This window comes from Etheostoma cragini, chromosome 10, assembly GCF_013103735.1.
Source record: "Etheostoma cragini isolate CJK2018 chromosome 10, CSU_Ecrag_1.0, whole genome shotgun sequence".
Classification (NCBI taxonomy): Eukaryota; Metazoa; Chordata; class Actinopteri; order Perciformes; family Percidae; genus Etheostoma; species Etheostoma cragini.
In genome coordinates this window covers 13,242,836-13,266,372 of record NC_048416.1, presented here as the reverse complement: position 1 = coordinate 13,266,372, position 23,537 = coordinate 13,242,836, and the positions used below count along the sequence as shown (strand labels likewise).

The 23,537-nt window shown below is 41.4% G+C and overlaps 1 protein-coding gene across 3 annotated transcripts in view; it reads left to right on the top strand.

Annotated features, from left to right (window-relative positions):
• Positions 1–21,340, top strand: part of nexmifb (neurite extension and migration factor b) — a 51,109-nt gene extending 29,769 nt beyond the window's left edge. For 2 of the 3 annotated variants that reach the window (XM_034883788.1, XM_034883789.1), the window contains exons 2-3: positions 9,248–9,378; positions 13,843–21,340. In XM_034883788.1, the coding sequence (XP_034739679.1) occupies positions 9,297–9,378; positions 13,843–18,050 (4,290 nt within the window). In that variant the 5' untranslated portion in view covers positions 9,248–9,296 and the 3' untranslated portion in view covers positions 18,051–21,340. The remainder of the gene's footprint in view (positions 1–9,247; positions 9,379–13,842) is intronic. The other variant, XR_004658262.1, reaches the window with a different exon arrangement.
• The last annotated feature ends 2,197 nt before the right edge of the window (positions 21,341–23,537 follow it).

Genomic DNA, 23,537 nt, shown 5'->3' with positions numbered 1-23,537 from the left:
TAAGGAGCCCACATACAGACACACATGCTCACTTGTGAAGAAAAGAAAGGCAGTAGCCCTTAAAATTGCATAACTGTCAATTATTCTGGAGCTGATGTACGAGAGGTAGGACAGAGTGGTGGTAATAAAAAAATATTGATCACTTTAACCCATAATGCGTCTGACATGTATTATTGTGGCAGAGACAGAGTGCCTTTGCAGGCATGTAAACCTTCAGGACATTATGTTGCTTTATTAGCACTGATCACTGCGGTGTAATGGCCTCCAACCCCCCCAGCCAAATTTAGATTCAGCAAAGCAAACGAAGCATGGCTCTAATAAATGCACCTGTTGGAAATATGATAATTGGATCTCTGACGGATGACCTTTTTTCACTGTTGCAGTAAAGATTAGTCGATGGATGCACAGCAAGTGTTTGTGGCTTTGTGTGTATCAGTCAGACGTTCCATGATTGTTTTTGGCTCTGTGTTCCTGGGGGGTGGATGCATCTTCTGTATTTATCAGCAGTTACTCATACATCAGCATGTTTTTAACTGTACTGAGTGGGAGCACTGTGTACGTAATGAGTGTTTATGGGAATGTGTGTGTGTGTGTGTGTGGGTGTGTGTGTGTGTGTGTTTGAACGTGTCTGTGAGCATGTATGTGGAGCCTCATTAAATATGCAATCGTTTCATAAGACTGACCCCTGAAGAGCAGTGGGAGAACCAAACAGATTTGTTCAAATGAGCAAATGAATCTGCAATGTGAAAGTTTATCGTGTGCAAACGTGTGTGTGTTGTGCTTGCTGTATAGTACAAACACATGTTAAAAACGTATGCATTCCCAATCTCTTTGATCAAATAATTTTGCTTTACATGCCTAACCCAGTCTCACTGTGTGTTCTTGTGCGGTGCTTGTTACACCAACCTCAGGCTTGTCGAGATATCTTTTTGTTATCGTCATCACTTTAAATGGGTACTCACGTGCACGCTCATGTCCCATGTACATGGGAGCAGGATATAGCCATATGTTAGTGAGAATGCCATTGCTTCTGTCTCATTAGCAGCAGTGCTGAAGCCCTGAGCTGCTTCTCGTGCTCCATTGGGACAACTGATGAGGCCTGACTATGTGACCTTTAATAACCCAATCAACTTTTAACACCTCGCCTACTACCCACCTTATTGCCACTCTTCTCTCTGCCATTCACCAGTAGTGCCCCATCCCCATTTAGACTCCATCATTTTTGTATTTCTTGTTTTTAACAGGAGCTAAAAATCAGTTTTGACTGATCATCTGTGTATGTATGAATGAAACAGCATTGTAAACACATGCAGCAGCAGTCTCTGGTGGCATGCAGTGAAACATTGTAATCGCTTGTTTCTCTCCTCACTCTTGACCTTCCCTCTGCTTATTTGTCTCCTCTCCCTATCTCTGTCTGTCCTCTCCTCACTGTTGGAGAGATCGGGTTGTGCAAAACTTAATCAGAGAAGCAGATATGTAACAATTTAAAGGTTATCCATCATGTACAGCATGCACTGTACACAGAATATTATTTATCAACAATTTTGTCTGCATGTATGTAAAGTTAAACTTTGAGAATCATTACATGCATCCACCATCTCCTTCTGTTATATTTTGATGGTATTAAATACTTGAGAAATATCACCAAGCCTAGAACATCTTAATCATCTGGAAAGTCTTAAAATAATAACTTCAATAATTTTAAATGCATTTTGTCTTGTTTAAAGCGCACAACTGTTATCAAGTTTTTATCTGTGGAATAATAAATAGCCGACATACACAGACCTGAATTGGAGGATAAACCTGTAATGGCTTTCCCTTACTAAATTGCTGACACAAGAAGACAGACACGTCTAAAATACACTTGGAAAATATAATATAATGCAATAGTTGTCAAGACAAGGTATTAAATAGCAACATCAATTCAGTTCAGCAATAAGGTGTAAATGTGAAGGATTGTCAAGGATGTTCGTCCACTGACAGCCTCAAAATAAAATGAATGTAAACATTGTATGTATTGCAAAGGCAATAGGGCTGTGCAATTAATCAGATTTTAATTGGGATTACGATTTTGGTTCCAAAAAATGTAATCAAGAAAATAATTATTTTGCACATTATGTTTCGCAAACAAACTTTTCTTAAACACAAAATTTGTCTTCCGTTCAGAATGAAAAAAAAGTTCAAACAGGAATAGTACTAAGGGACCTTTCACAGTTCAAAGTGTTTTCAGTGTTGATTTGTTTTACCGTTTTTAAGTTCAATAAAAGCAGCCATAAAAGGCAATATTTTCTCCAGGGATCAGTATTGCAGGAATCACAATTTACAGATGTTCATATTTTTGTGTCAAACCCTTGACTAAGTTTGACGATGTTGTGAAGAATTAGTACTTTATTATTGGTAGTTTAACATTGTGTTGTGGCAAAGCTTAGCAGAATGTTCTTAAACTATTTCTAAAAGCTATTTGCATATGGAGGATTTATGCAGGGAGCTACATACAAGCTATTAAGCGGTTGCTTGGGTTTTGAAAAATATACATACATACTTAATTTTATCTTCCATAATCATGTCCTGCCTTGTCTGTCCTAGTAATAACTACCAATTTACCAAGATACAGGAAAGCTTGATCAAAATCGTGCATAAAATATTACTTTAGAACCCTTACCAAACGTACATATACACTATCAAACATAGAAAGCCATTCCAGTCTGTGTTCTGGCGAGAACCTCAAAGAAATCACAGCTGGATTTCAGTTTGCTCACAGTCAAACGGAGCCTTATTAACAGTGAATGCTGGTGCTTGGAGCTCATGTTCCACAAAAGAAAAAAAGAAAGATAGATAGACAGATAGATAGATAGATAGATAGATAGATAGATAGATAGATATCATGTTATCACATACACCTATCAAGTCAAGCCTGGCATTGGCAATTTCCGGATTTGTTAAGTGGGGTGACACACGGGGGGACCAATAATCAGTCATGGGGAGGGGGAAGGGGGGCATTTAATCAGAATACAGCATAGGATATCTGCTTAGAAATATAGGAAATATTGTAAAGGATAGAACAACATAAAGTAATTCTGCTAAACAAAACACTTAACATTCAAATATTAATTTCACTTGTTTTCATTTTGAAAACAATTGTATATCAGAATATAATACACATTTTCTATTGGGGGGGGGGAGTCATATTACAGGGAGGGCAGGTGCCACCTAGTGCCCCCCTTCTAGTCCCGCCCCTGAAGTCTGGCAAGACCGACAGTTGCCAATTCGGAGAGACTGTTTGCTAGCAATTTCTTCATAGTTTGCTTAAAATGTCTCTATTATTATTATTATTAATATTATTATTATGTTATTCCCTTCAATTGCAGCCATATATAAAAACTCTTGAATCTAAAAAGGATCAAATCTGTTGAGCTGCCTCTTGTTCCATAGTGATTGTCTCTGAAGCTTTAAGTAGTTGGACAAATTGTCGGGGACCTCACTATGTACAGTTTTTGGGTCCCAACTTTATTTGTAGGACTCCTTTTTCAATTTAAAGCCAAATTAAGTTGTTGAAAATATGCTAAATTAAGATGCTCATGTGGAGGCAATCCCCACATAACAACCACAACAACAAGGAACTAGGGACTCAAGTCTGAATGCTCATTGTTGACCTTGTAAGTAGCAGCTTGACAATAACAAAAATCTCAACACAAGGTTGAACTATTTCAGTTTAGTTTCAATGTCTCAGTATATGGAGTTGCTCAGTTGTCATGGATATGGTTTGATCATCACCTGATTTCAATATGGAATTTTGAAAGATGTCTTCAAAGCAGACAAATTGAGAAATTATGGGAAAAGGAAATGTTATGCTGTTATTATAACGGAAACAACAGCACATGTATTAGTTAGTTAGGATCCAAAAAACTTGACTCCCTTAAAATGGTGGTGAAAACAGCAAATGTAAGCTAAAAGATAAATAAATGCAGATGAAAGAGTTAAAATCCATTCATCTCTGAAGCCACATACTGAGCTAGGATCCAATCCTGCCAGAAGTGTCTGTCATAGAATGTATCTGAGCAGAACCACGATCTCATTGACAAAAAAATTCTAATAGACTGTACAGTCTCCCAGGAAAAAGCCTGATTCTGATGAACAATCAGAGGCCTGCACTTTCAGCAGACTGAGGCGTTAGAGGTAACGGTGTTGTTACAGTTGTCCAGATCTGGCTCTGCAGGTTGTGCTGTGCTGATAAAGATCCAGCTCTATAATCCTGAATCACAGTAAATCTCTACATCAGATGCTTCCTGAGCTCTTCAGCAGCCTGTGATTGACGATGATTATCTCAAGCGGATACCATATCTCTGCTGTCACCATGGCCATGTCAGGAATTTTTGGTGATGTTTGATCAAAAACAGCACCAAACAGCTGATGGAGAAGACACACAGTGACAGAATCCCATGTAGAAGGCACCATTGAATTAATATATAGAGATAAAGATTTTTGTTTCTCTCTCTCTCTCTCTCTCTCTCTCTCTCTCTCTCTCTGTTTCTCTCTCTCTCTCTCTCTTTATGTGTCAGAGACAAAATTATCAAGATCTGTCTAGCTCCAGCATAAATTTACCTGACAAGCAATCTTAATGAAAGACTCAACAGGTGTGGAGAGGTGATTGAAATGAAAACATCGGCACAATTCAGATACCACATGCTGTAGCTATCATAGGCCCTGACACACGTAGCCACCAGTTGGGTCTGGAGCTCTCTGTTGTTGAGCATGTGTGGCCACACACAAAAAAAAGCGGTAATCTTTCTTTTTGTTTTTATTTTTATTCCAACCAAAAATTCAAATAATGGGATTCTATATAAATCACTGAACACACTTGGAGTGTGAAACAATAAAAACTTAAAATCATGATTTGTTTCCAGCTCTGAGCAATTGGGGGTTTCATGCTTTACCCCAGCATTGCGCAGGAGGTGAACTGGCATCTCTTCAGCCACTGAGCTACTGCCGCCCACATGAGTCATGACAGAATTGGAATTATAAAATAAGAAAACTAATTGTTATTTAAAGCAGCTATCATCAATATTTTATATTAACATTTAATTAAGTGACTACTTGTAAAAAGGAGTCACTTTCAGTAATGAACCAACAGGAAATCATTAACTGACTCTTAAGCTTTATAGAGCCTTTAACACCTGGTTTTGGTTTCACTGTTTGGCTTCTGAAAAATGCACTGTACTGTACACTACCTGCTTAGCACCAAACAAACAAAGTTGCAAAATAGAGTTATAAGGGTGAATATTGTACAAAACAGGACGCCAAATGAATTCTCTGCTGGATGTGTAAATTAGCATGTTTTGCTAGCACTTAAACTGCATTGCCTCTAAGTGGTTAAAACCAACAGTTAAAGAAGGTGTCTGATTATTTCATGTAATTCTGATGTGTGCCACATTGTAATATAGCCTGTAATATATTGATACTAAAAAAAACTATTGTTAAAATTGTGCTATTGATTTCAGCCATGTCGACCAATTCTAATAACAAACACTGATACCTCACTTGTTATTTCCACTCGTGCAGGCACATAACATAAGAACAGCTGGCGGTGGCCTGCGCGGTATGTTCAACTGAAACATTCAACAGACGTGAGGTAATGCAAAGTGTTTGATCTGTCGACTGTTGACAGCGCGGCTTCTTTGAGGTTGGCCCAGTGTGTCTGTGTCCTCAGAAGAGGAGAGCTCTGACATATCAGTTGTGAGGAGGCCTGTTGACCTTCGTCTGAACAATGCTCGTGTTTGTGAGGGCGGAACAGAAAGAGACAGGGGGAGGGAACCAGAGAGTTGCTGCTTCTTCTGCAACATAGAAGGAACATATTGTAAGACATCATCTACCCAACACAGACAATAGCAATGACAATGACAGCTCTACAGTCTACCTGCCAATTAGACAATGACAGGGATAGAGAAACAAATGAGGTGGCTTGATGGCTTAGTGGAAAGCACTGCTGCCAGATATCAAGACAGCACAGGCCTATCTGTTTGGAGGTTGCATGTTCTCCCTCAATCCGAGCCTTGCCCTTAGATCTTAGATCCGTAGCTTGTCTCTGGGTGTTGGAGAATGTCTGCCTTCTTCACACTAGTAGGACAGGACATGAAAGAGTCTCAGCTTCTCTTAAAAGAACATCATTTTGTTCATAGGGTAGCTCTGCATGAATGTTTTCCACCTAAATTTAGAACCTCTGGCCTTCAAGTTCAAAGACAAGAACATACCGTTTAATTCTGTGATTTATTCTATGCGTTTCTGTGTACCTGTATCTGTATTGGATTTGTGTTTCTCTGTACTAGACCATGTATTGCTGCCAGCTTACAAGCTCATGAGTATTACAATGAGTTGCGTGTGAGGCTGGTTGCTCTGCCTGTCCGCAGTCAGCTGAGGAACTTGCTCTGACACTGTATACCTGTGTTGAAAAGAGGAGCCGCCATTTCAGCGCTGTCTGTTTGGATCATAGTTCCCTGTGGCGCTATGCCCTCTTTCAGAGCTCCTCTGTTGGGGATCTATTCCTCGGCCCCTGACTCTTTCCCTCTGTTGACACAATGGGCCCTTTGTACTGACATATACTACTGCTGTGGGACCTTGATTCGTATTTTCGGCAATTATACACAATCCCAGTCCAGCCATTCCTCTAGTTGCCGCTTCACTGGAGAGAAATGCAATCGAATCATGGAGAAATGCCGTGAAACGGGGATCCGGGAAGAGGCTTGCAGGAATTAGATTGTGGTGCAGATACGTTCCATATAGAGCGAGTAAACATGTTCTTATCTTGTTATCCAGCTTGCACATTAACACATGGTGTGTAGAGGAAGTGGAGGAGGGCTTAAAAGGATGAATCAAATCCTAATCATTCTGTTTGGCTATCCCCACTCTCTGCTCTTTGTCTCTATTTCTGGTTCTCATTGTGCATAGAACCTCAGCGCACACGCAAGAACAATGGTGAGGTCAGATGTGCTAGCCATTTTCCTACACCTGCTGAATGCTGCAGAAATGAGTGCACAGTGATTATGTGCCCTAATGTGTGGCGTTTAAAGAGCGGTTTCCCGCTGCAGAGTTAAATGATGGTGCCCTCTGTGAAGTATTAATGATGTGGATGGATGAGTCAGGTCGGCACAAACCTGTTGACGGCAGCCGCGGTGCTCTCTTAAAGCTGCACCCAGACATCAGGCTTAACCGCTTGGCAAATTGGACATGCTTGTTGGCTGTAGCTCCAATTTATGTGCACTCTCTATTGCAGTTAGTCCATCTTCATTATTGAAATGGCCTCTCGTCAGGTCTTGACAGAGTGGTGGAGATGGTAAAGGGAGGGAGAGGGGGAGCGTACAGGAAAACCATGAATAATGTGGAAAATAAACACATTTGAGGCATTGGAGCTGGCTGGCAGGAGGGGTGTTGTTGGAAGTGTTGTGAAATGCCTGGATTTCATTTTCTCTCTCCCTCTCTCACTCTTCATGTGATTTTATGTTTGCAGCCTCTGCCAGTGGATGCTGTTGCTGTGGATCCTCAGCCTTGGGGCTTTGTCTACCACACATGCAATGGGGCATAAACACATACACACACATACACACATGCGGAGACCCTGCTACACATCCACAAGCAGCTCTAGGCGCTCAACTCTGGCAGGACCTCTGTAGACTCACCAGCATCCCAGCTGTGTGGTGTGTCACTGTCACTCTAGAGACCATAGACTTTATACACACTGATTGTGGCTACAGTCTATTTTTATGCAGGTGCTACTTTTACTTTTACTTTTTCTAATCTGAGGATTGCTGCATTGATAAGTCCAGGCTTAGCTCATCTGGGTCAGCTGGTTCACGAGGGGATATCCAATTCCAATTCATGCTTTGTCGAAAGGGGATGTATCTATTGCCAGATGCAGAATTTCAATTTCTCAGTGTGCCAAGTGTGATACAAGACAACCTCAAAAACATCTCTTACCTCTGTAAATGCCATGTGCACTTATGCCTGGCTTTAGGAATAATAGCACGTCTCCATGAAGAGAAGAGCGGGTTCTGGCTGGGTCTACCTACGGGGTCCTTGTACCTGCTGCACACATGAGCAGATGTGATGGCTCATGAGGTAATTACCCACTGAGCCAATGTGAATGCAACTGTAAGCTGTAGCAGGGGTTCCCTTCAGGTAGCTCTCCCTGCTCAGGTCAGTGAACAGCTAATGACATTTAGAAGCAATAGGATGAAAGAGTTGTTTGTAGTCAGCCGCACACTACCTTTGTCTTATTGTCTGCCGTCTGTCTTAATCTCCCAGCCACCGTTTTCACACCACAAGGAGATCATGTTATTAGATCCCCTCCCATGGCTCATTTGTCATCCTGCAGCACCACTCCTTCAGAGAAGGACTGCAGGAGCTGAAAAAAGAAAACAATATAAACAGGCAGGAGGCCACAACATCAAATGTTCATCACTTACTGGCCCAGAGTCACTTGTGTCATCATTATACTTTCATGGCTCACACAAGGTTCATATGCTTCTTCTTCTCTGTGCCACCCCACCCAATTTCAGGAGGCTTCAAACGCTCTTCTCTCTTTACCTTAACGTATTGTTTTGTGTTACTGTGTACCCAGTGCACTGCCTCCTGCTACACATGCAATCAATCATCCGCACCCCCACTTTCACCATCGCTTGCTACAGTGAAAAGTATTGTCAGTGTTCGCAGTAGGCTGTCACTGCCCCAGTCACATTTCTTTAATCTGGCCTCTCTGAGCCGGGTTGGTTTTCATGATGCGGAGGCACACAGAAGGGAGGGAGTCAACTAATTATAATAAACAAATATGTTCAGAGCCGCCTATGTAAGGTTTGCATAGGTTAACAACTCTGCTATAAATGTTAAATGAAGCTTAAAATAGGATAGTGTGGCATACAGTTGCCATAGTAATCTCAGCTGTGACTCTCCGTGTACTTTCTTGGTTGGTAAAGTTTAAATTCATCTTAGAAAAATATCTGTGATACAGAGAATAAATGAGTGATTGTTTGGTGCCCCAAGGGCCTCTTTGATGTCTCTATCACGGTTGAAGCATTTTCTTCAAATACTGCAACTTTGTGTTAGTATGTCTTTGTTGTAATTAAATCTAATGTACTGCTGTTAAAGTCATTCTGTAATAGACACATGGCAGTCACCCTTTAATAATGCCTTTAATACTCACTTCGGTTTCTATTTCTCTCTGTCTTCTCTGTTTTTCTCCGGCTCTCTCTTTCAACAGGTGGGACAGTCAAAATGATGCGTAGGAGGTGAAGCGTTGAGCCGTATTGATGGATGTGTTAGCAGACAGCAGTCTCACATTGATCGTGAAGACTTCAGAACCAGAGAATGCAAATGTAGAGGAGAACACAGGTGAAAATTTACTTTTTTCTTCAACTTATACTTCATAGTATAATTTTATCCAAATTCCTTTTTTAATGAAATTAGAAATGTGCAAAAAAATGTTAATTTTGTCTATCGATTCTTTAAAAATGTGATTTAAACATTTGTGATACTTGGTTGTTGATCTAAGGGTGGATTTTCAAATTTTTCCAAGAATAATCAGGCATTTGTTAGAATAAATGTAAGAATAATGACTGCAGTTTCCCTAGCAAAACAGCTTAACTTTGAAAAAAGACAATCAATGTTACCACATTTACCATTGAGCTTTCTTGAATTGGCTTTTCACCCTCAGTTTTAAGCTCTTTGACAAAGCAGTTGGGAGGTGAAACACATCCTGTCTTTTTTAAATGAAAAGTGGAAGAAAAACATTAAATGAAGCTTTTTAAGCTATTGTTAATCCTCTTTCCCAATGCTTCCACAACTCAGAACTATGACATCTACCTTTTCTCATAAAAAGGTGACAATGTGAAAGTGGGTTCAACCATTAATTCTTTCACACTCATTCACAGTCATTAGCATAGGCAAACGAGTGTGCATATGTGTGAATGTGTGTTTGTCCTGTTTTATGTCGTTTTTATTTTAGGATGTACCCTCTGCCTCTCTGAATTCTCAATAACCTAAACCATGGATCATAATATTATTTACATGGTGTAAGCGCTTTATGAAACTTAATTCAAGTTAATCCAGGTATGTCTTCAGTGTAGTCCTTTCCTTTCACTGAACTACTAGCCCCAATGATGATATGTGCGTTTCCCAAGACTCATTCAGCCACTACCTATTGCCCGCTAAAGTTTATCTCTGCCAAGCACCACTGATCCTTAGATAAGGTTTATCAGATTATCCACAGCACTAGTGTGGTAGAAAACCATATGTATAGAGGTCTAAGATGTAGTATTAATGTTTTTTTTAAATCAACCAGCCTTTGCGGAAAAGAAGAAGAGAGAGAGAGGATGGAGAATGAGAGTAGGAAAAAGGCCGGTATAAGAAAGGGTGAAAGCGGTTCCATTGAGCAGGAACAGGGCAGCTCTCTGAGGAGGATGGCCATGAATCATGCTGCAGTTACTCACCACCTATTATGAACATCCTGTACTGCCTGGATTGATTTCCCCCCACCATTCACAAAATGTCATATAGTGAAGATTGAGCAATAGCAAGCAGCTTCTGTGGCTGGGCTACCAGCTGGATGAGTGAGTGCCCCGGGTGGCTGAGCTGTAGAACGACTAGCTCGGCATTTTACGGATGTACAAGCCTCCATATAGCAGGGATAAGTAGGGAGGGAAAGAGATAGCAAGAAAAAAAGGGAGGAGGAAGGGAATGGAAAGGGGAAACTGGAGTGAGGAATTACTTGAAAAAAGCCATTAAAAGGATTCAAAAGCATGTCAGCTGTTTTCATTTGCATTGTACTTCATGTTGTGATAATTGAGCTATTTTATTCCTAGGGCGACATGGGATGGATGTTTTACTTTGATTCATATTAATATCAAGGACAGATGGTCATCAAAGTTTTCTATATTTTCTGTTTTTGTCCCATTTATATAATGAATGAAGGTGAATTTTAAGTGAAAAAGAAAAACATGTGTAGCTGTGTGTGCATGTGTGGCATCTGACACACTAATAGAGGAGGCCACAGACGCCAACTTTTCTCTCTCCTCATGTCCATGAACATGTCCATCGCCATGGGCTTGTCTCCACGGCGAGCCGCCTGGCACAGAGCAGCCTGGGCTTACCTCAGGTGGTTGAATCTCTGAATAACATGGCTAGAAAGATGGGCTCTTGAGAGCTCCGAGTGTTAACTGGTCCAGTCTGGTCTGGACTAGTTTGGCGGTGGTCGGGCTGTCTAGCACGGCTGGGCTTGGCAGGGCTGGGATCAGAAGATCACCACCTCCTGCCAGCAGCCGGGGTCCTTCCATATGCTCAGTGGCGAATGTCCACGCCAGTTTGTGTGAGCTGTGTCACATCCAGCCTCAGTCTATATTCAAGGAGCACTTCTGCTGATAACACAATTGCAAAACTATTGTGTTAGGGTGATATCGGAGTGTATAAAGCTTGTTTTTTTTTTTATTAGAATATGAGCTGCTTTTTCTGTAAGCTAGAAATTGAATTCTGGTAGCAGTGATTATTTTGAATGTTTACCTTGATTACGTTTGCCACTCAGATGCAGTAGTAACATTATGCTGTGCCTTGTAAGTGAAAATGAGGCTGCAGATCCCCCTTTGACCTCTAAAGTCAAACTTGATTTGTCATACAGTTGCTGCTGTAAGACCCCTTGTTCGTTCGTGTGTTTGTTCGTGCGTGTTTGTGTACCTGTCTGACTGACTGATCTGTGGCACATTCTGAACAGCTGAAGACCTAATGGTCCAGCTGGAGACAGATGGCCTCTCGATAACACTATACCCCCAAGCCAATACTCACACTCTATCACTCTCCCTTTCCCACACACACACACACACACACACACACACACACACACACACACACACACACACACACACAGACACACACACACACACACACAGACACACACACACACACACACACACAGACACACACACACACACACACACACACTCTCTCTCTCTCTCGTACACACCAGAATATCACATGCGTGCACACATTGGGATAGGGTAGGTCGTTGATCCATTATAAACACTGAGACACACATTTTCAACATGAGTTTAATGTTTCAAAGCAATTTTTAGAATCTTTTGGCAATATTAGTTGGCAGCTTAGGTTTCATGCGGAAACAGGGGGATAAGGAAAGTCAATTTTTCCCCTTTTTTCTGTAATTTCCCTATTTATGTGGCTTTGCTGCTTTGTAGTGCTAATGAAAAAGACAAGACATATAAAGAAACAAAGCTATCTATGAGAGCTGGAAAATTAATTTAGTAATTTGCAAGCACTGGCACTGTTTACTTATAATTCCAAATAAATCCAAATTAATTGTGTCCACGCCTGCAAAGTATCATTGCGGTCTTCTTATGCACCTCTCCCTACAAGAAGTGCCATACAATGAAATGTGGCTGAGAATGCAATGTTAAAAAGAAAATAGTTGTTAAATGTAAAAAGGAGATTTGTCCTCCACAGATACCATGTGTCAGTAACATGTTTTTGCTCTGAGGTCATTTTTGCTCACAGATTGAAGGGAACTGATGGCAAACGCCTCTCTGTGATGCTTCTGCAGTCTCTCACAAGTTGCCACTATAACAGTTTTTTCTCCGAGAGGGAAGAGAGAAGATGCATATTTCTTTTGAGGTTTTCTTCATTAAGGATAACAGTAGCGCAGTTGTATGCTTCTAGTAGGCGTTCTCGTTGCTCCAATGTGTCTGCAGGCCTCAGACCCAGAGAGACCTGCTCTCAGAAATTTCATTACCTCATTAAATCACTCTCAAACCATATCCATATTCAAAGATTTATTCACCACCTATGCAGGCTTGTTGAATACTGTTTGTTAAGTAGCCTTTCCCTCAAGCATTAATCACTACCTCAATAATGATTAGGCACATCCATTCTGAAATGGGGGACTGTGCTAGTTAACCTCTGTGAACACATTCATTGCTGTGGTATGTCTTTCAATTAAGATTTTTATGGCATGATTTTCAAAGAATATGCAGCAGCTTGGGATTGTAGAGGGAGGCAGGTGTAGATGATATTGGTTATACAGTCTCCAACATATGGGCCTGTCGTGTCCCAAGTGTACGTACCTGCCTCCACTGCTGTCATCTAATTATGCAGAGCAAACAAAGCTATCTGCCTGCTGCTACAAGCCCACTTCTGTGGGTTTTGATTGTAACTCATCAGATGGATGCCTTCAACTGATTTAAGATGTGCTCTCAATCGACCTGTAGAAAATCACCAAAAATGTAGTCATTACTGCTATTGTTGCCAATCTATGTAAACTTATGGTATCTTGTCATCTTAGAGTTAAGTTGGATCTGCGTTTTTGCAGATGAAATGTTAAAAGGAGGGGGAGCTTTTAGAATATAACTGCATTAATTTGACGTCATAAACTGCTCTTGGGTTGGTAAGGGAAGACATAATACCATATAGTTTTATTGTAAATTGTATGTATTGTATATTATTTCCATAAAGTAGCTTATTTCTATTATAACCAATTAGTACGTTACATTTCTGAGAGACTTTTCCTGCCATTCTTGCCTAGTTTCGCCTTTTACATTTGAAGATCAATCAGTAATATGTAGGAAGTTGTCATTGCTAATACCTCTTATTTAATTTAGTACCAAAACTGAAATATTAATGTTTAAGGCTGGCATCACAAAATGACATGTTGAGCTCTAGGGGGGTTAATTGACACTAATTGCATTCAGCTTCCCAGAACAAATGCCATTGTATAATTCAGAACAAAAGCAATGTTTTAACTTCAGACTTACAGTTCAAAGTGTTGTAAGATCTGAAACTTTTCCTTTTTTCCTATAGGGGTATGTGAGCAGAGTGGTGATCTGAGTCTGTGCAGCATCATAAATGCTGCTCTCCCTCCATCCTCACCACCTCATGCCGCTGAGACTTCACAGCGGGCCTGCCCAACACACCAGAGGACCACGCCGACATCACCAACCCTCTCCCTGCCCATTTGCACTGACTCCTCTCTGCAGCTGACAGTGGCCCCCTGTCCTCCCTCCAATGATGCTCCAACTGTAGTCCCCCACCTTCACCACACTCCCACACCACTTCCCACCCCAGCTGTAAGCTCCTGGGTCCCAGCAGGAGACACTCAGAAGACTACCCTTCTGTTGCCTGTTTCCCTCCCTCTGTCAGCTACAATGATGGAGCCTGGGACTGTGTCTGCCCTGACAGAGCAGTGTCTTCTTCAGCCCACCCGCACCTGCCTCGGCTGCTTCATTGAGACCCGGGATGCTGCTGACCCTAATACCATCCAGAACCCACCTCATGACCCTAACACCAACCCTGACACAGACACTGAACTAAGTGTAAGGATAGGCGATGTGAGCCGAGAGGACTTCTCTGACATCAACAACATCAGCATCCAGTGCCTGAGCCATGCTGGGGAGGCAGTGAGTCACTATGGAGAACAGCTCCTCTCTGACCAGCTACTTAGCTTTCCTCTGCCGAAAGCCGCAGTTGAGGGCAAGAGAGTTGATGGAAACAAAACAACAGAGGACTGTGATGATCCAGAAGATGATGCATCATCTAAGAACTTGTATGAGGGACTGTTACTGGACAAAGTGAGCGGAGAGGAGGTCCTGCTGGCTAACGCCGGCCAGGACTGGGGCTACTTTGAGTCCTTCATCAGTGAGAGTAAGATGGAACTGCTGGATCTTTGTTCTAAGAATGAACTGTCAGTTAACCTCTTCTCTGAGGAAGATGTTGACAATCTATTTGATGATGAAGACGATGATTCGACTTTAAGCAGTGATGTCTGTTCGTTGAAGATTCGTTACGAGTCTTTCCAGGACAACATGAGGGAAAAAACAAATGTGCTCCAGGAAGAGACACAGTTCAACTTTTTCCCTAGTGTCCTGGCCAACTGTGCCAAGAAAGAGGAAGGAGCGGGAGTATTGAGGAGGAATGCTGAAGAGCTTCAGCCCAAAACGGATGAGCTCATCCTGGAGACAAGACAAGAAGGAAAGGCAGGGGACTGCAGCAGTAGGAGCCCCCTTGACGGTTCCCAAGGCTCACCCATGTCAACTCCCAAAGTCAACTACCTAATGGACTTCAATTCCACAGAGGAGTCAGGCGAGTTCAGTGATGACAGCTCTTGCACTGGTTCCTCCTCAGACACCCTGCAGGAGGGCAAGTTTAAGAAGGGACACTCAAAGAGATTACTCAGCCCCTCTAACCCTCTCAACTATGGTTTGCGCTCCAAGAGAAAGGTTCGATACAGTGACGATTACTTATATGACGTGGACTCGCTTGAGAGTGAGAAGAATGCAGAGAAAAAAGAGAAGGCTCCCTCTGGTCAAAAAGAAGAAGAGGATGTGGACTGGTGCCCCAAAAAACGTCGGAAATCCTGTCGTAAAGAGCCACCAGTGGTCATCAAGTACATCATTATCAATAGGTTTAAAGGAGAGAGACTCATGTCAGTGAAACTGGGCAAGTTGGACCCTGTGGATGCCACTGTAAGCTTAAACAACGACACAGTAAGCAAATATGAGACACTGGCTCCTTTGAAGGATTTCTGGCAGGAGAGGCAAAGAGAGAGACAGGAACAGCTTAAGCTGGCTGCCAGAGATAAACAACAACGCGGGTTTCATCTAAACGGACACCATCATCGCCCTTTTAATTCTAGTCATCCCAAAAGGAAATACAAGATTGCAAACAGACTTAAGGTTCAGAGGATTCACGCTGTGGAGCAATCGGCAACAGTACAATGCTCCCCTATCTCTGATCGGGGCCAGGGATGTGTCACTAAAGAAGAGGCCACCCCCACGGTAGGGGGAATAATAGTCCCTGTCACATTAGACACAAACTCCATCACGCACACAGTCACAGCCAAGAGCCGCTCCCAGGAGAGGGAGGAAAGGGAGGGGAGGAGATTGGGAGGAAATAAAACAGTCAGGATAAGGAAATTCCAAAGCGAAGCCAGGCTGAGGAGCAAGAAAATGAAAGAGGCAGAAGGAGAGATGGGGAGGAGCGTGACAAATGAAACGGATGCCTGTGTCGCTGTGGCACAGATTGAGGACCCTACTGCCGGGGTAGAAGAGGCAGGCATTAGCTCAACTACAGTCAAACCCAATTTGTCTGACAATACCACCACCGCTCCGACATCTGAGGAGAAATTCCCCTTTGTTTCATCCACCTGCTCTCCTGAAAAAGCTCCCTCCTCAGAGGCGGTGGAAGCGGGTGTCCCTGTTATCCCGGGGGGCTACCTGCAGACCCTGTTAGATGCTACAGACTCGTCTGGTGGAGCAACTATCTCTTATTTCCCTCAGCAGCCCTCTAGGCAGCAGTATCCTCTGGGGCTATCCCTAGAGGAGAAACAGTTTTCTTCTCTTCAGCTGGCTCAGAGCTGTGTCCTCTCTCCTCCCTCTGAGTCAGAACTCCAGCAGTCTCCCCAGAACTGCCCAAGTTTCCCGCAGATGTGGCACCCGCAGCTTTGTGCAAGCCACAGCCACAGCTTTGGGCCTGAGACCCCTGAGAATCCCATCTTACCCAACAACTTTCCTCCAACTGCTGTGCCTCTGAATGACAGCCTGCCAGTGTCTAACTACAGCCAGCTGAGCCCTGAGGATGACAGGCTACTTTATGAGAAGAGCTACCTGACTGAGGCTGGGCTGCAGCCTGCGGCAGATCTGCAAGTGTGTCAGTCTGCCTGTGTGGAGGGCCAGGTGCAATACCAGAGAGGGTCCCTGTGCACAGACAATGGCAGGCTCATCAGCTATGACTCAGTGGGCTCTCTGTCAGCCTCCTCCAGCAATTACAGCACCCTCAGCCTCAAGTCTTGTGAGCGAGAGGGTGAGGAGGAGGGCCGAGACCGCTTCTTAGCTCATTGCAGCCCTAAAGTTGTGATTCAGCAGAGTGTGGATTCCCTTACCCCACTCAGGGAGTCCTCAGACCTGCTGGACATCTCCAACTTCACCCCTGACAAGTTTAGACACTCCTCACTGTCAGAGCTTTCCCCTCCTGAGACCCCCAACCTGTCCCCGCAGGTGGTGGGGCGTGAGATGAAGATGGCAGGCAATGTTGGAGAATACCAGGATGTGAATGATATGACTATGGACTGCAACAGGGAGGTAAAGTGGAACTGTGACGTCATGCAGCAACAAGAGCACACAGTAAATGCATTCACAGTGGAAGACAGACAGTTTCCGCTGCACAACTTCAACAGTCAGGATGTGTTACATTTAGATAAAAAAGAGCTGGGAGTTACTGAATTTGATGAACAGACTGGTGAGATGATGGCTGGTGCAAAAAGCATAAAGTCAAAGAGGAAAGGCAATTGCAAACAGACAGCTGCGGGACAGACCCCAAAGAAAGTCCGGGCTCCCAGAGCTCCTAAGTCAGAAAAGGTCAAGACCCCCAAACAGAACTCGCGTTCCACCAAAAAGATAAAGGCCATGTTGGAGGGTAAGGCAGCAAAGAACCAGACAGGAGGTTGTGGCACAGGCCCAACGGACAGTAGCAGCACTGGGGACTGGTCTGGCACCGGCTGGTCAGAGAGCAACAGCCTGGTTGGGGACGACCAGAGAGAATTCGAGGAGCCTTCCAATATTCTGTCCAACATTGTCTCTGGCATGGCTGAGGTCCAAAGGTTCATGATGGCCTCCATTGAGCCACTGTGGAATCCAATGTCGGAGGCCTGCATGCCCTCTGAGGCCAATAGCCTCAACCTAAAGACCCTCAAAATCTTGGCTGGCACAGAGGCCGACCTGAAGAAAAAAGGAGGCGCGCTAACGGGGGCTGGGAAAGGCAGAAAGGCAGGGGGAAAGGGAGGAAAAAACCAGGCCAAATTCAACCCCTCTCATCCCTTATTCCCTCAACTAGCTCTGGGCTGTAACATGTTTGATAAACCCAGCTTTATTAACCCTGGGCCTGCACACAAAAAGCTGTACCGCCACAAGACCAGTGCAAAGTTCCCACGGATTGAGACACTGAAGGGAAAGCGAGCGGAGAGAGACCCAAATAAGGACATAGCGCTGATGACCTCTTTTGAGAAACTGAGGTAATATTTTGTTATCAGCTGCTGTTGCACCCCCTTTTCTCACTTTCCCCCACTACCTGCTAAGCCCTCCCTTCCAAGCATACCTACACTGACGCTATGCCAGAGCTGCATGAGTACTACGTTCTCCCCCGACTACTCCCACTTCCTTTTAACCCCCACCCTGAAGAGGAAATTAATATCTGCATGAAAAGTTCTTGTACTTTGCAAACTACCTATTGAGTGATTGTGTCAAGCTTGATTGAGATTTGAAACGACCATGGCTGCATTTTTCTTGCTTTTGTTGTTTCTGCTTTGTTTGTTCTTCTTATAGTCGTTTTTGTTTTTATTTTTGTCTGAAAAAAAGAATAAGCCTTGAAAAAAGTTCTGTCGCCTTTTGTTTTTGTATTTTCTCAGCAGAACTAGCTCCCCCGAATTATGTATTTATTGCCCTTTTCCCTAAAGATGTAGCTAAATACACAAATGCATTGAGTGACATCTACGCACCCCTCCTCCTCATCTGTTTTTGTATGCAGAATATGGATGTCCTGTTGTTGCTGTCCTTCATACACTGCCTGGCTCATTTCAAGAAGGAAACCTACAATTAATGAGCCCTATTTAAGCCCAAGACATCTTGAAAACACAAGATGGGACCATTTTGTATTAATGACATATCAGACATTGTCTTTTTTCCCCATTCAAAGTTGGAATGACTCCCTATTTCCTTTTATCAAGTGTTGGTTTTTCCTCTAGAGTTTAGAGGAACTGTTTATCTAAATTTACATTTTTACGCCTTGCAAATTCATAAAAGCTCCAGCCCTCAGAGTATTTTTGTCAATGTTGTTGTACAGGGACATGCAATATTTGCAAAAAAAAGATGATTATAATCTTAAAATCAATGTGCCAAAAGTAACAATGCTGTGTAAATGACCTCTTATATATGTGTGAATATTGGCTGTTCCTCTTTTCTATCCATTGGAGTATTGGCTGCTTGGGTTGGACTCCTTACAGAGACTTGCCACAACAGGATTTGTCTTTATTTGGGACTTTTCTCTCTTCTCTGATGAAAGGCACCAACAGCTGGCAGTGGTACACCACCACTCACTAAACCAAATCAGAAAGACTCTGAAATGTCCTCGTTTCCCCCACTTTGTTTGCCAAATTCAATTTACCTCAACATCGCCTGGCACTGAGAAGCAACAAAAGAGAGGCAAAGGGGAGATCTGCTCTGAAGGCTACCGTAGAGGAAGACAAAAAAAAGACATGATCAAACGAGCTTTCTCTGGACCAGGAAGAGTGTACAGTGCAGATGTTTGAGGGTAAGCGAGGAAATTATTTGTCAGTTGGGGCTGTGCCTCACTGAAAAGCTGTTTTGTACTGGAAATACGACTAAAAAGGCAGTTTATTACTCACAGAGATTCTGATGCTCGCATCAGTCGTGAATGGACATAACAATTTTGCAGTTAGATTTAATGGAAATGTGAAAGCAGTTTTCAGTACAAATGGAATCTGTAATCGTGTAAATGAAGGAAAGAATTTTTTGCATTAGCTCCACGTGGGAATTTTTACTTCTATCTTACCTGAATTGGTAATTTAAACAGTAATTTTTCTGACATTCTCATGCAATTTCTTTCTTGACACTGCCATGCTTTTTAAGTTGTACCACTGGTGTATGTTGTCTGATTGTTTCAGTTCATTTATTACATAATGTCTTAATTTAACTTCTTCTCTTTGGAAGGTACTTTCTTTTATATGGTGTCTTTAACTGTCATTTCAGTTTTGATGGGTCACTATTTGGCAGAAAATAATGTCACCAGAAAATCCAGGCAAATAAAAGGCACAAATTGACAAAGAAAATGTATTGGTACTATCTGATCCAGTGTAATTCCCGGGCCATTTATATTAATTACGTCGGGCTCATTCACTGCCTCATTGCACTGAAATAAATCCACCCTAAAATGAAACATACAATCATGTTTAATCAGTTATACAATCTTTGGATTTTATATACTAAATGTATTTCAGGAGAAATGCAGACCCCCTTCAACTGGTTACGAGAGTATGTTTTATAAATACATACTCGACCAACATGCCTAAATTTTCTCTTTCTTTTGAATGTTGAAAATCCTTTTTTTAATGCAGTAATTACATGAGACTGCATGGAGATGTGCTGACAAATTGAAGCTTGATTAAAAAACAGGCCTTGTCACACTGGATATGGTAATCCTGACGCACAGGTGATAGTAATTGATTGCTTGCATATGGCAAGAATCATAATCAATCTTTCTCTGTCTCTTTTTTCTCTCTTCTGCCATGATCCTTTGTTTCTTTTCTCCAGTGTATCAGGGTTAGGACCAAGACAAGCTGCTGCATGGGAAGCTCCACATGGGCTGCAAGCCCATTTAGTCTGCCTTCTCTCATTTTTGCCTATTGTCAAATTGAATGTACTTCTCTAAGTTCATAGTTTATTTTCTTTTCTTCTTCTTTTTGTTTTGAACATGTGCCACTGTTGAGCTGCCTCGTGTTAATGGTGCTAAGAATGCTGACAATTCTTTTCTTTTTTTCATATTTTGTTTTCCCAGAGTTAACAAAAAAGAAATGCAAAATAGATTAGGCACCTAACCCTTTTTATGAATGTATATTATAATGTTATGTTTGATGTATTCACTTCATGATTCTTTGACATTGATTGGAATTACTTTTTCTCTTTTCATTAAAAGATTACCGAGCTTTATATATACTGTCTGGAGTTGTTACCGGAAGGAATCTTAATGAACTCTTGACACTACAAAATCTTGTATATTTTTTGTGTGCCAATTTGTAACATATTTTGTAAGTGTATATTTTTCTTAGAAAGTGCTGTGAAGTATTTGTGTGTGTGAGTAACCTTTTATGCGCCTCTATGGGCAGTGGAAAGGATATACAATGACAAGTTTCTGGTTTTAAAAACCAAAATATGAAAGTATCAACAGAAAACTAGAAATATTTACATTTTGTTGGGAGTTTTGTATTAAGACCATGATCTTGTTGTGAGAGTGTTGTGTTACTGTGCAAAACACAAATAAGCAAAGAAAAAAAATGAAAACCTGGGAAAAAAATATAATTTGTGGACAATTTGCTGTTTTATAGATTTTCATGTAAATTATTTGAGTATTATTTTGTTTTTTTTGTTTTCTTGTAACTGTTGCAAAAGTTTTAAATATTTGTGATCAAGCCTGTATGGTGATAATGTAATATTGGTAACTTGCTGAGTTTTGTAATAATGTTTATGGAGTAAATATACAAATTAAAATAAGATTTTGAATGCTGCTTTCTGAAGAGAGTTGGGTTGTGTTTTTTACCGCCCACACGTTGCTGTAGCCAGTAACTCAAGTATAAACAGTAAACATAGAATCTCCACACGATTCCCTTATCTGCAAACAAATTCAGTCCATTCAAAGCAATAATTACAAAAGGTTATGGCAATCAGTTTTGTAAAACACTTAATATTAAAAACAGCGTATTGAGATGCATTGGAGTGAAGTGTAAGTAGCACATCTGTTAATCAAATATCCACCCCATCTTTGTTCTACTACTATAATAATGGTAATAGGAACAATATAATGTATTATATTCAGTGTTTGTTTTTCACACAAAATGTAGAAGCGTAAATACAACCTCAATAATTCTAATTAGTCTGTCCTTATTTGTTATATTTGAATAAGGCATTTTAATTTCTGCACATGCTTTGGCTCATGTTATTTTATTGTAATTAGCACTCAGGGTCCGGCATTGCTAGAGTGATTGCTCATCCATAACTCGGAGCTGGGCTGCTGTGGTCCACACTGCAACTCATTCTGGCATGCTTAATTGGAGCTGGAGATACTGTCTCAGACCATAAACAGATCCTGTGATGTGTGCCTCCAAAATTGTCAGGTGGTATTAGCATTGTTTTTGTTCTTTAGTCACCCATAGCAGATGAGGGAGCAAGCAAATTATACGATGGAGTGTCTAATGCAATGGATCGGGTACACCTGGTTATTAAATGAGACCGTAGTTGTTTTATCAATGCTTGCTCACACTGCATGGACAACCATAGACTCTCTCATTAGGACAATTGTTTGTGTGTTAGTTTGTGATTTTATCATTACCCAGGAGACTATAGAGAAACATTTTGAAAGAATCAGCATGTCTATTTCTAATGCTTGTACTTATTGAGTCAAATCATAAGAACCTACAAACAACACAATTACTCACACACATGTTGTTGTTAGGCTGGCGGTTTATTATTATTGTTAGAAAATAATTTGTGCGTACTAGAACAATAGCTTCAAGCCATTGCAGAGGCTTTCAACAATTGCCCATAAGCCTTCGATTGCTTTACTGGTAGTTGTCTGTTTCTAGGTATTAGGCAACATGAGGAATAACTTCAATTTTTCTAAAAATGTTTCTGTGATGGTAGCTGCAGTTGTGCTTGCTAGCTATTTTTTTACAAATTGGTTTACAAATGTAACTTGTAACTAGATGCCACCTACTGCTGAAGGGACAGCAGGGTCCCCTCTGGCAAGCTGCTGCATCAGTACAATCCCACGTCCACCCACAACAAAGTCTGGGGCCTGCTATAAGCTTGGGGTGTGACTCTTCTAAAAATGCTAATTCTGAAGACAGACATATGTATACAATTCCCTGTGACTTTGATTCTGTAGACCTTTTTAGGTTTTCACATGGATGCATTAAGTAGCCATTTAGAATGTTGCAGTGGCGTAAAGTCCTTTACAACACAAAAGAATTGTGCCTCTCATTTTTATTCATGTGTATAGAAATTAAAAACAAAAAAATCCAAATTTACTTACAACAGTTAAAATGTTGCAAAAAAAAATACAGCTCAACAACAGACAGCAGGCGTGACATCAAGTTAGTAACATAGTAACAGGCTTATAGCAAAAGTACAATTTTCTGGCAATATGTTTAGTATTTAAACCAGAGAATGTATGTACCTTAAAGGCAGAAAAGGCTCTACTTTGCAAAGAAACTAAACTAATGTTTAAAGTAAATCAACGTTATTGTCTTTACTGATCTAGATTTGGATATGTGACATTTTATATATACACATTTCTAAGACTTTTAACACTTCCTTGGACAATGTGCCCATTATAAACTGTACTGTGTGCTTTTGTAAACAGTGCACAACACCACTTGTTGTAAAACACAAGAGACTAGATGCTTTAATAATGCAAAACAGTCATATAGGATTTTAGCTATTGCACTTTTGATTGCCATTTGAAAATCTATCAGACATCTTGTCTATAACATTCACCATGTGTAGGCTATTGCCTTTGTTCCACAAGGAAACCATTGTAAACCAAAATGGCCAAAATTAGATTAAATATGACTATGTAATGACATAATCCTACTTCAATAAATATAAAAACAATTAGTAGCTTTAATTTATGATGTGAAATTGGATGCTTTTAGGGATAAAGGTAGCGAGTTTGTGTTGTCTAGCCTGGATTCTGCAGAAGGTAAGAGTATTTGC